The sequence below is a fragment of the Aethalodelphis obliquidens genome, unplaced genomic scaffold, assembly GCF_003676395.1.
Source record: "Aethalodelphis obliquidens isolate GAN/ISIS:26980383/991018 unplaced genomic scaffold, ASM367639v1 scaffold1, whole genome shotgun sequence".
NCBI lineage: Eukaryota > Metazoa > Chordata > Mammalia > Artiodactyla > Delphinidae > Aethalodelphis > Aethalodelphis obliquidens.
The window spans coordinates 68,065,457-68,079,220 of record NW_020837945.1 but is presented as its reverse complement, the minus strand read 5'-3'; the positions used below and the strand labels follow the sequence as shown (position 1 = coordinate 68,079,220).

The following is a 13,764-nucleotide window of genomic DNA, read 5'->3' as shown; positions in this document are numbered from 1 at the left end:
CTCAGAAACAACCGATGGTAATGGTTTCTTTCAGAAACAGTCCTTACCAAATACATCCCTCCCACTTTTTTCTAAGTAGGAATATATAAAACATAACATTAAAAACTTTGTCTTTTATAAAACTCAATGATATATCTTGGAGATATTTCCAAATCATCATTTATAGAACTTTCACCTCCTTTTCACAGCTACATACTATTCCACTATATACTTCACCATCACTAGTCCTCTGTGGAAGACATTTGGCTTGCATCCAGCCTTTTGCTATTACAGGCAAAGCCACACAAATGTGATTTTCCTTACAAACTGGTAGAGCTTTGTATGTGGGCTAATTTCTAGAATGACAAGTATTGGGTTAAAGGACATGTGCATTTTGAATTTGATAAATACTGCAAAAATGCCCTCTAAACAGGATGCCCCAAATTGCTTGCACATCAGCAATGCCTAGTTTTCCCTATACCCCGGGCAACACAGCACATTATCATACTTTTTCATCTTTGCCAATAAACAACATATTATTGCTCTTTTAATTTTCATTTCTTTAATTATTTTTTTTAAATAGTTTGCCTCTTTTTTTAAAAAAATTATTTATTTATTTATTTTGGGCTGCGTTGGGTCTTCGTTGCTGTGTGCAGGCTTTTCTCTAGTTGCGGCGCACAGGCTTCTCGCTGTGGTGGCTTCTCTTGTTGCAGAGCACCGGCTCTAGGTGCGCGGGCTTCAGTAGTTGCAGCTCACGGGCTCTAGAGCGCAGGCTCAGTAGTTGTGGCGCATGGGCTTAGTTGCTCGGCGGCATGTGGGATCTTCCTGGACCAGGGCTCGAACCCGTGTCCCCTGCGTTGGCAGGCGGATTCTTAACCACTGTGCCACCAGGGAAGCCCTCATTTCTTTAATTATGATGAAGTGGTTGAGCATCTTAAGATTTGTATTTCAATTTCTGTAATTACTTGCTCATATCTATTACCCATTTTCCTACTGGCTTGCTATTTTTCTTATTGATTTAACAGAGTTCTTTTCAACTAAGAAAATTATCCATTTGTCTTATTGTTGCAAACATTTCACAGTTTTTAACTTGCCTTTTGACTTTGTTTTATAGTGTATTTAATCATGCAGATATTCTACATTTTTATGTAGTCAAAAGTATTAAGCTTTTCTATGGCTCCTGGGATTTGTGTCTTAGTTGGAAGGTCTTCCCCGTTTTAAGATTATTAAAAACGAGTCTCATTTTCTAATACTTCTATGGTTCATTTTTTATATTTAAATGCTTGATCCAATTGGAATTTACTTAAGTGGTAAGGCAGAGATTTAGGGCTCTTCATTTTTTTTTTTCAGATAGCTGAGCAATTATCATAAAACCATTTACTAAACAATTCGTCTTTTCTAGTATGGTCATTTTAAATGTAATATTGCCAGCTACAAAGCATTTCACAATGGAGTGTATTTCTAGAAAATCTGTGTTTATTAGAACCATACTATTTAACTATCTAACACATGTTAGTAAGCTATTGTTAATATTAATGAAAATTACACTGAATTGAAAGATAATGTTATGAGAATCACTGGATACACCCTATGATTAAAAGCAGATATGACCTACTATAAGTTCACCTTCTAGAAGTTTGTAAATTGTTTACTGGGCATGCTATATCGTATTTCACACTATAAAGTAATGCCATCTGGTGCGATAGAGCAATGCCACCTGTAATGTTTTTGGTATGATTTGCTTCCCAATCATAGAAAACATGCTTTATAGTTCATTATTCTAAGTTCTTTATTTATTTGTGATGTTAATAAAAGTGGCAAAATAATTTTTCTTGAATTTTCACTGGTACTCTGCAGATGAAAGAAATATTGATACTATGAAGAGCTACACCACGGTTAGGAAGGTGGTAATAATAGGTGTATTGAGGAAAGGGCTTGTCAGAAAGCTGCTACTCTCATGTCTTTAAGACTCATAGAAGATAAAATACAGGAAGTAAAGGGTGCAGGGACACTGTTCAGAAGGCTGGGTCAGAAGCTCAAAAAGCTCCAAGTGGAACAGGGCACAGAAAAAGATCGCTAAATACTTGTTTCAGTGCTAGCCAAATGCCTACTAAAGGTCTCTATCCCTTCCTCTTCAGTGTCATGGAGACTGAAGCTTAAAAGTGGTGATCTATTGAAACTACTAGTGAAAATACGCATTCTAATTGCAGCATTTTCATTTTAATAGCTGCATATGCATTGTTAATAATACTGCTCTAAAGAAATAATGTATGGACATAAAGTGAAGTCTCATTTCAAGGGGATAATATCCTAACATTCCTTATAGGTGAAGGCACAAAGACAGAAAATTCAACTTCTACTTTCTTTTTATGAAAGGTTCAATCTCTCATAATTTTTTTTTTTTTGTGGTACGCGGGCCTCTCACTGTTGTGGCCTCTCCCGTTGTGGAGCACAGGCTCCAGACACGCAGGCTCAGCGGCCATGGCTCACAGGCCCAGCCGCTCCGCGGCATGTGGGATCTTCCCGGACCAGGGCACGAACCCGTGTCCCCTGCATCGGCAGGTGGACTCTCAACCACTGTGCCACCAGGGAAGCCCTCTTGTAACTCTTTATTTTATTTCTCTTTCTTTCCTTTCCTATCTTTGTTTACATTTCTTTATGAGCTCTATTTTTCATACCATTTTCTCTACCAACAGAGTCAACTCTTTATTATTCCTATAATTTTATATCTGAAAAGAATATGAAGGGATATAAGATTAGAGAGAAGCAACAGAATGGATGGCACAAACAGAAGAAAAACAAAAATACCAATAGGCATTTTTAAAGAACTCATTGTTGAATTTAAGCTTACACTGAAATCTGTACTTAAAGACTGTAGATGCTTTAAAAAAAACTGGGTATTTGAAAAATTAAGAACATCTCAAACACAGTGAAACTCATCTGTTAAAACCTCACTCAGAAGGATAGGAAATGAAGACCAATGTTCCACAGGAAGCCAAATGATTCTGCTATCTGCCTTTTAAAATATGAAACACATGTACTCTAAATTTTCTGGAACGATAACGTATTTTGAAAATTTGAAAAGGAACAGCATTTATTTTGAAGTGAAAAATTCTGTTCCAAATGAAAGCCAACATCTTATACCTAAAATCCATTCCTTCCTCCTCCTGTGCCCCATGTCTCTGTTAATGGAATCAACAATTTCAGAGTCTCCAGAGTGCAACCTCAATCATATCACCTCTGATATCTTTCTCTCATGTTCTCTCTCGCATCTGTGCTATCCTTTCCATTCCTACAACTTCCCAGGGCAAGGGAGTCATTCTGGACTCCTCACTTTCTCTTATTCCCTTTATTCAATCCACTGGCAAATCCTTCAAAATATAATCAGAATTTGACCACTTCTCACCACCACCACGGCCATAACTATGGCTCAAGCCACCATCATCTCTCACCTGGTTTATTTTACTGGTTCCCTACCTGGTCTCCTCACTCTTGCCCTAGACCTTCAACATCAGTCTATTCTCAATAAAGCAGCCTGTGACCATGGTCCTCCTCAGCTCAAAGCTGCTAATGATTTCCTAGCTCAGAAAAAGGTGAAGTCCTTATGAGGTCTTTTTTTTTTTTTTTTTTTTTTTTGCGGTACGCGGGCCTCTCACTGTTGTGGCCTCTCCTGTTGCGGAGCACAGGCTCCCGACGCGCAGGCTCAACGGCCATGGCTCACAGGCCCAGCTGCTCCGCGGCATGTGGGATCTTCCCGGTACCAGGGCACGAACCCATGTCCCCTGCATCGGCAGGCGGACTCTCAACCACTGCGCCACCAGGGAAGCCCCCTTACGAGGTCTTGAAGGACCTGGTCTCACACTCCCGCCACTACCCATAACTGCGCTAGTCTAATTTCCTACCACTCTTCCCATGAAGTCTCCGGTTCAGCGGCTCCAGCCCCACCAGGCTCCCTGCCAGGTGTGCTCTTCCCTTCCCACCCTTTATACTTGCTCTTCTCTCTGCCTGAAATGCTTGTCCCTTACATAATGCATTGTCCATTCATTCCTTCAAGCTTTCTCCCCAAAACGTATCTTCCCAGTAAGAGTTTTTTTGCCCATTCTTTCTGAAATTTCACCATCCTTCCACTGACATTTCAAATCCTTCTTTCCTATTTTATTTTTCTTTCCATAGCACATACTATATATTTAACTTATTTATCTAGTTTATTGCCAGTCTCTCCAACTGGAATGTAAACTCCACGAGGTACAGATTTTTCTATTGTGTTTTCTGCTATATTCCCCATGTGCAGAAGAGAGCTTGGCACACAGGAGGAGCTCAGTGAATTTTGTCGAATATATGAACTAATAAATGAATAAAGAAATAAAGCAAAACAATGACTCCAGCTTGGGCTCTCACTGCATCTTTTCAGGCCTCCTGCTGGCACTCTCAACCCTCTGTAATCAATCCTACAGACTTCAAATCAATAGTTTACCTCATATACATCTGATCCTATTGCTGCTCAGATTAAGAACCTAAGTGGCTCCCAACTGTCCAGTGAGAAACTACAGTTCTACAGGATGGCATCAATATCCTTCACATTCAAGATACCCTTTTCTAAACTCATCTCTTTATATTCCATTCTTATGTCTTATTCTGTACACCGGTGTCTCCCAAACGTGAGTAATTTATGCTCCTTTTTAAGGGGAAAAATTTTCTCAATGGCTCTTAAGGTCAAATCCAAGGATCCCAGTTAGATAAACACTAGGAAACTGACATCCTGGTTAATAAAAATGTCTTTTAATTACAGATTATTATTGGTTAAAAAATCTTTTAATATTATAACCAAAAGGAAAACAAAAATTTTTAAATCTTCATATACCCTGCAGCCCCTGAGAATAAATCCATGGATCCCAGGTACAGAAATGCTGCTGTACAGAAATGAAGCTACCTACCCATCCTGGAAGAGGCCTGTGCTTACCTGCCTCTGTGCCTTTGTTTCTGTTGTTCCTCTACCCTGGAATATCATTCCCCTAACTATAGTTATCAAAATTCTACGTATCCTTCAATGCTTACTTTAATTATCACCTTCTTCATGAGCCCTTCCTTTTGATATCCTCAGCCAAAACTTACCTTAGTCTCTTGGGGCAATTTTATAAATCTTCTACGGCATTAACTACATTATTCTTCCTTATGTTATACTATTATTTTCCCATGGTTATAGCTCCCAGATAGTGTGAAGATGAACTTGTTCTCTATTTATTTACACAACAACTAGTATAGTGTCTTCCACATGACAACTAATAAATGCCCACTGAATTAATCATGTCAGGAAAAAAAATGCTACTATAAATATGACCCTCTACTGATCTAAAAAATGGAACTGTTTACTAACAGCTTATAACTAAACATATATAATATACTCATAACAAAAGAGAAAAATGTGGAGAAAAAATTTTAAGTTATTTATATGATTTACCTTCTTTTAAGCACTAAGTCTGATATAGGTATGCATCTTAGACCAGTTCCCAAAACCATAAGGAAAGATGTCAGAAGCACAGTTATCCGAAGACCTAAAAGGAAACAAAAATATCTGGATTATTTTCTATTTTCTTTTCAAGTAAGTCAATGTTAAGAACAAAGATTTTTTACTCAGTCATACTGGTATTATATTCTAATACAGCTTTTCTCTATAACTCCCAATATGGGGGAAAAAAACCTCTCATGTTGAAAATGAAATGATTCTAACTTTAATAGAAAACTTGAATGATCACATCGAGGATAAAGGAAAAAGTTCTATTAGCTCCGGTTTTTCAAAATGAATGGCTAGAATGCTTTGTTCAGATATAACAATAAAAAATATAGAAAATAATTTTAAAAGACAAGGTATTTTAGTTTTATATCTCAAATATAAAATTTCTAATTTTCGAATGCAAGCTGTTAATAAAAAAATTCTAAACTGCCCCTGAAAAGTTTTTTAAGATGATAGAATGCTTTAAATTTTCTCAAAAAATGACAAGTGGCCAATTACTTCTTTTATCTTAATGAGAACAAGTTTGTTATAGGGTCTTAGGAGATGGTCCATTAGAACCCTCTGATTATTAATACAATAATAGTCTTTTAATTTTTCTTGATTCATTGGATGGCTTTCAACTTATAGAATGATGCTGTTAAAAAAAAAAGCATGGTTTAGGGTTTTAGATAATGCGGATCAGATAGCTTTTCCCTTTGTATTCCAAATACAATCAATTATTTTGAAAATATGCACCAATGGTCGGTTACATGGATAACAGGGCAAAAGAGAATATAAAATATAAAAACAAGGTAACCACATGTAAAATAGATAGCTAGTGGGAAGCAGCCACATGGCACAGGGAGATCAGCTTCGTGCTTTGTGTCCACCTAGCCGGGTGGGATAGGGAAGGTGGAGGGAGACGCAAGAGGGAGGGGATATGGGGATGTATGTATATGTACAGCTGATTCACTTTGTTATAAAGCAGAAACTAACACACCATTGTAAAGCAATTATACTCCAATAACGATGTTTTAAAAAATTAAAAATAGAATGTGAAAAAAAACTAAGGTAACCAAAACTAGACACAACGGTCTATCTATGGCAGAATAATATAACAGGACTACATCTTCTTACTGTTGGAATGCTGCATTTTTCTATTACTAGATCAATGCTGCCTTACTGCTTGTAGCAGTCACAGAGGTGGCTTACACTGAGTATGTGGCAAAGGTGGCAACATTTCTTACAATTTTTCCCAAACTCAGCACCTCCTTGAAACCATTTCACAGTGAATAGACTTAAACTATTTAATGCAAATTTTCTTTTTCTTTTTCAGATCTTTCTTTTTGTTGGCAAGGGGAGACGGTTAAATGTTTGGTTTTCAAAGGGCTTCTCTGCTTGAAGGAAATTGGAAGTCAACAAAACTATAATTATGCAGATTAAACACAGCAAGAAAAATAAACTTGAGATTCAGATCAGGCACACGCACGCTATATTGAGGGCAATTTGTGATATGAACTGAGCTTTATATGATCTGAATATGATTAATATAATTTGGCAGAAGTAATCCGGTAGAAAACTGTGCTTCTCAGGGACAAGTAATGCATACATACTGCTCATTTACTGTGTCTACTAACAGAACACAGATTTTAAAACCACATTATAGCCACAGGAAATAGAGTGTAATTAATAAAAAGAACATTCATGGTCATAAATATCCTAAACTTGCAAAATGCTGCTCTTATAAGGTTATACTGGGTGCCCTATGAGATAAAATTTTATAGATTTGGGACTATAAGGCTTACATTCAACATGATGTTTATTTTTTTCTAATATTTGGTTTGTAATTAAGGTAAACAGCCACCAAGTGGGCAGTGGGACCCTGTTTATGGCCCTACGGTCCAAATAACTAGGTCTCCTACTACAACTGCTGAAAGCTAGCACACTTTTTTACTCAATTATGACTTTTATCAAACATATGACAATATAACAGCTAATATAAACTTTTAAGAATAAAGAAGTTGTGAAAAGCTGATTATTATAAAGCAACCTTGCAGGTACAACTTGTGGCTTGCTTACTTTTAATTGTTGCCAAGTATTACTTAATCCACCTCAGCTGCTGCTCAGTTTTGAATAGAATGCTTTCTTGATCTCATTTGGATCTTGACAAGGCAGGGCTCTGCAGTTCCATGTAATCAAAAAGATAACAACTGACTTTGGGAAGGAGAGGTATAAGGACCCCAGGAAAATATGCTTATGAGACATCTAGGACCTTCATATAAATAGATCCCAAGTGATTACAGTACTAGGATGTGAGTGCAAAAACCATCTGATGAAAGGTACGGGAATAATTTCAGAAAACCAACCATGATTGAAAATAAAAATAAATTCTACTCAAATACGGCATCCAGACTCTGCAGGAAGCCCCCTTCCAATGGATGAGATAACTCCTTATGCCAGGAACCTATTGGGTACAGGAAGAGAGTCTCCACAATCGGTGCCTAAAAACATGATGGCAAAAAAAAAAAAAACAAAACAAAAGTAAAAAAACACCCCACCACACAAACTATGTGTAGTAGATGCACGGAAATGAGTTTGATCTGCTAAAACCACCCTCCCCAGGCCCCACACTTCCATCAGCTGGAGTGAAGCTCTGCTTGCGCCTGGCAAGACCACCTGTCCCTACCCTCAACAGCTACAGCCTGGCCTCGCCACCCCGATCTGCCTTGGACACCAGGAGGACTAACCACATCATGCCTGCTTTTCCTGTTCACACTGGTCACAAGAGACCCAAGATTCACAGGTCATCCTCGTCCCAACAGGGCTTCATGCATACCCAAATCCGACCTCATCTCTGCCAGCGCCTCAACTCCCCAGATCTTTCCACTGTGACTCCTGGAGCGCTCAGAATCAGCGGATCAGTAGAATCCCTATATTTTCAAGCTCTTCACCGTCTTCACCTTTTTACTACTCTGAAACCTCTTCCCTGAGGACAGTGCTTCCCCAGCCCCTTCCAGATCATTGTTACTCCCTCCCCCCTAAAGCTCCCAGGTTCCTCTCGATGCTTTGATTTCCTCTGGTTTAAGCACTATGATTACGAGGTGCCTTGCTGTAGTGTTAGGCACGCTGAGATTTGCTTGGTGTGGTTTTTTTCTTCATGCTGTTTCCTCAAACTGGATTCTTGAATTTCTTAGATTTCTGGGTTTATGGATATCATCAAATGTGGAAATTTTTCTGCCATTATTTCTTCAATTTTTCCTCCCCATTTTATCTCAATCCATGCCCTCTCCCTTTACCAATCTCTTCTCATCTGGGACTCTAATATGTATATTAGGTCACTTAAAACTGTCCTGCTCCCTGATACCTGTGTTTTTTTGGGTTTTATTTCCTGTGTTCCACTTCGGATAGTATTTATTACTACATCTTCAAGTTTGCTAATCTTTTCTTCTACAATGTCTAATCTGCTCTTAAATCCTGTCCAGTGTATTTTTTGGGTCTCAGACACAGATTACATTTTCATCTCCAGAAATTTAATGTTGGACTTTTTATGTCTTCCATGTCTCTCCTTAACATGCTTTGTTCTGTCTTCTTGAATATATGTAGTATATTTATTCACAGTAGCTGCTTCGATGTCCCTGTCTATTAATTCTATCATCTGTAATATTTCTTGATCTATTCTACTGATTGCTTTTTCTCCTCTTTATGTGTTGTATTTTCCTCCTTCTTTGCACGTTTGGTAATTTCTGATTTAGATGTCAGGAATTCTGAATTTTGTTGGGTGATGGATTTTTTTTTTCAACTCCTTTAAATATTTTTGAACAATGTTCTGGGATACAGTTATTTTTAATCTGTTCAAGCAGTACTTTTAAGCTTTATTAGGTGGAACCAGAGAAGCCTTTAGTTTAGAGCTCTGTTTGTCTTTACTGCCGAGGCAACACCCTTCTGAGTATTCAACCAAACTTCCTGTGTATTATGAGGTTTTCCCATTCTGGCTATTGGGAATGTGAACAATTCCCAGCCTTATGTGAACTGCGAGAATTTTTCTGCCTGTTCCTTTTTCGTAGTCCTTTTCTCAGACTTAAGTAGTTTCTTCATGTGTAACTGCTAATCAGTGCCCAGCTGAAGACTCAAGAGGAACTCCCTGCAGATCTAGAACTCTCTCTCTGTGAACCCTTTTCCTCTCTGTTACTCTACCCTAAGAATTCTAGCTATGGTGGCCTCTTAAGACTTCTTAACTGTCTCCTCCACTTGGGAAAACTGTGGGGCTCTGTTTGAACTACAGATCTCTGTGAGAAGTAATCGTAAGGATCACTGACCTCTACCTTTTGTCCAATGTCTGAAAACCACTGTTTCGTATATTTTGATTTTGTTTTCTGTTTTTAGTTGTTTAAGATGGAAGGATAAATCCAGTTCCTGTTAATCCATCATGGCCAGAACAGCCTTTGATCCAATTCTATCTGACTGTCATACTCACCACTCCCTGCTGCAGTTGTCTGCAGACCACCACATACCTGCCTCCACGTCATTCGCCCTCATGGCTTGAAACTGTTTTGGCTCGTTACTACTCCTGAGGACACTACTTCTTTCATGAATCTGGTGATTTCAATACCAGATATGATCCTTTCAATATCCTGCCCTCTCAGTCCCCTGACTTGTTATTCCACAATCATGCCCTCTACCCTACCTCGGCTGTCCACTCTCTTTGTTATACTCTGACCTTATCTTTACCCTAATTGCGTCCACGACATAATCCCAATTTCAAGCGTCCCATTCTTCAACCATGACCTCCTCTCCTTCCCACTCATTCCTTCTAGTACTCTAAATTCTTCATCGATTGGGAATGACAATTTTGGAGGCTACTACTTTTTCTTATCTACCTCAGGTGTTTCCTTTTCTTTTTTACCCAGCTTAGATCCCGTAGTCCACTGTTATATCACTCTCTACATAATCCTCTACTCCTGGCCTGCACGTTCTTAGTCCTACACACCTGGCAAACCGCAACTCTGGTGATCTCTCTCTCTGCCAACTCTGCCCATGCCTGTGCTTGCCCAACAGAACAGGCTGGAGGAAAACAAACGGCCATGCTGATTGGTCTCACTTGAAATTAATGCCCAGTCACTTAAAGCAGGCCCTCTGAGCTGCCCGACAATCCCACTACAATTTTCTAGTCCGTGTGTTCTCTCCTTTCCTAGGAACTAGTACTACAACTTATCGTGTCTCCTCAATCTTCCAAGAATTGTTCTCCTATCCTCGCTGTCAGGTGGTAATTCTGCTTTCTATTTTCTGAGAACTGTAAACAAAGATAACTCCCACGAGCTCCTACTACCCACCACGTGCATCCATATCTATACACTCTACCTTTTCTTCTGTTGCTACTGAAGAATTAGCTGTGGACACTTCTATCTAAGGCCAACCTGTCTACTTGTACTCTGGAGGACTGCATCCCATTTTGCTTAGTCAAGGGCATGGCTACAGCAGTTCTTCCCCTTCCCTCCAGCACTGTCAATTTCTCCTTTTCTACTGGATCCATTAGGATATTGCATTCCAGAGATATGCTTTAGTATCTCTTATCTTTTTTTTCTCTTTTTTTTTCTTTCTCTCTTATCTTTAAAAATACTTTCTCAGTAGCCACATTCCCCCTGGCTACTCCCTCATTTCTCTGCTGCCCCTTAAAGTGTGTTTGACATAATGTCTACACTCATGAACTCACCCCCACCACTCCAGTGAGACTATTCTTTTAAAGGATACCAAAGATTTCCATGGTGCTAAACCCGGCTCTACTCTCAGTCCTCACTAGCTGGTTCGTCCTTATCTTCCCAAGCTCTGAATGCTGCAATGCCCCTGGGCTCAGTCTTCTGAAGCAAGATCCCTCTCCACAGGTGATGTCACTCAGCTCCAAGACTCTAAATACCATTATAGGTTGACAAATCCCAAATCTATTGCTCAGGGAATAAACTGACAGTTTAGCTTGTCGTATATCTAACAGGAATTTCAGATTCCTGATCTGCATGCCGTCTACCCCCAAATGCTCCTTCCACAATCTTCTACATCTCAGTAAACTGCAGCTTGGTTCTCCCAATTACTAATGCTAAAGAAGTTGAGAAACATCTTAAATCTTCCCCTTTTCTCACACTCCACCTCTGCCTATCCATCAACAATACTCAAATCCTTCACTACTATCACCCCAGTTGGAAGTCAGCATCAGCCCCATCTCAGCTGTTCCAACAGCCTCCCAACCGGTCTCCCTGCTCTGGCTCTTGTTCTCAAGACAATAGCAGAGTCGTCATTTTATTCTTCTGCTCAGACCTTCCAGTGGAGTGAGCCCTCCTCACTCCTTCAGGCCAGAGGCCCTGCATGATTTCAGCCTCTCACCACCTCTCTGGCCTCACCTTCTACTGTGGTTTCCCTTATGGCTCAACTCAGCCACAGAAGCCTCATTGCTCTTTCTCGAATATGCCAAACAAGTTTAAGACCTTTGTCTTTGTCCAAAACAGCCCTGTCCAGAATTGACAAGGTAGGTTTCCTTTTCCCCTCAGGTCTCTGCTCAAACACACATTATCAGTAAGTCCTTCCCTGACAGTCTAGAAGAGAGTATCACCCAATCACATCCCCTTTCTCTCTTGCCTTGTTTCATTTTTCTCTAAAACATTTATCACCATCTGACACACTAAATATTTAATTTTATTGTTGTTTTTGCCTGGATCTCCTCACTAGAATGTAGGCTCCATGAGGACTATCTCCCTAGAGCTTGGCACAAATTTAGGTGTTATCTCCTTGTTGAAATTTTCTTCACTAAGCTTCTAGGGCACACTCACTTTTGGTCTCCTATTATCTCACTAGGTAGTCCCCTTTTATCTCCTTGCTGGAAAATGAAAAGGACTGAGAGGGTACAAAACCGATTTCAGAAAGATACCTGGTCTTCTACTAAGTTGGGTGGATCCATGGCAGTAGGAAGACCAGACCTATCCTCTAGGGAGAAAGATACTTTAGTACCCAGGGATACCAGGAACTTACTTTTATGTATGCAAAGAGGACATAGGCAGCAGGACAGCCAACATATGGAAGGAAACTGGCTTTCTCCTACTGAAAAGGAAACCACTTCCTAAGTGAGAGAATTTTAAATTTATTTTTTGTTGCTCTAACCAACAGAAAACATAAAATAGAATTCACCATATAGTCACAGAAACTCTGAAAGAACTCCTAAAGTAACTTATTTTATAAAGAGAATACATAGTCCCTAATTTATCTGGCCATGGATAGTAGATATAATTATAATAAAAAGGACAAAATTAACATTTTTGTACCATAAAAACAAGGCTGGCTAAATTTAGGGAATAATATTGAAAAATGCTCCTGATAAAAAGTTAATAAAAAGAAACAATAAAATAGCATTTCCCCTTAAGTTATCCAACCTTGTAAGGAATGACAGAGGAACTGTCACAGATTGAAGGAGATTAACAAGAAATAACAACTAAATGCAATTTGGGACCCTCGACTGAATCTTGGAACAGGAAAAAAAAAAGACACTAGTGGAAAAACTGGTGAAATCCAAATAAAGTCTAAATTTAGTTTAAAAACAAACAAATCCAAACAAAGAAAACCTCCATTCAGTACAAGAAACCCTTCCTCAGCATCTAGCACATATCTCTGCCTAAGTACTTGCTCTACCTGGAAGTTCCACACCTTCCAGGGCTGGACACTTTCATTGTTAGAAGGTTCTTCCCTGTATCCCTTTGAGTTACAGCCCTTTGTGACTTCACTCAGTTTAGTTCTTCCTTCTAGAACTATGCACATTAAGCCTAATTCCTCATTTACTTGGTCTTCACATATTTATATTCTGCCTCAAGTTTCTTTTTGAAGCTTGGCACACCCAATTTCCTTCATCTGACACATTATGGATTTTTACATCCTTTACATTCTTGTCACACAACTTTTAAAGCTCTCCAGTTTGCCCATGGCCTTCTAAAAATTAACGCTCAGAACTGAACACTAGAATAGAGCATTTCAAACTATTTCTCTTGTTTTAGATACTACACTTCTGTGCCTAAAACTGTCCTGCACTTTTTAGCAGCTACATCACATTGATCATGAATCATTTACCCATACTTGTGTGGTGTAATTCAATGCCTAATCATTCAATCCCATGACCTTTTCTTCTCCTCACAGAATCATACTGGCAAGTGGTAACGTGAGATGTCTGTCCAAAGTATTCTCTATGAAAAGAGAGTCTTCATTCATCTGCAAGCTTCATCTGAGAGTTAAAAATCTCAACTGACACTTGCACCTAGTCACAT

The 13,764-nt window shown here is 39.0% G+C and overlaps 1 protein-coding gene across 4 annotated transcripts in view; it reads right to left on the bottom strand.

Annotated features, from left to right (window-relative positions):
- The window catches only part of SLC49A4 (solute carrier family 49 member 4), a 92,304-nt gene that overhangs the window by 77,291 nt on the left and 1,249 nt on the right, over positions 1–13,764 (bottom strand). For all 4 annotated transcript variants that reach the window (XM_027106496.1, XM_027106516.1, XM_027106509.1 and 1 more), the window contains exon 2: positions 5,438–5,531. In XM_027106496.1, coding sequence (XP_026962297.1) covers positions 5,438–5,531 — 94 coding nt within the window. The remainder of the gene's footprint in view (positions 1–5,437; positions 5,532–13,764) is intronic.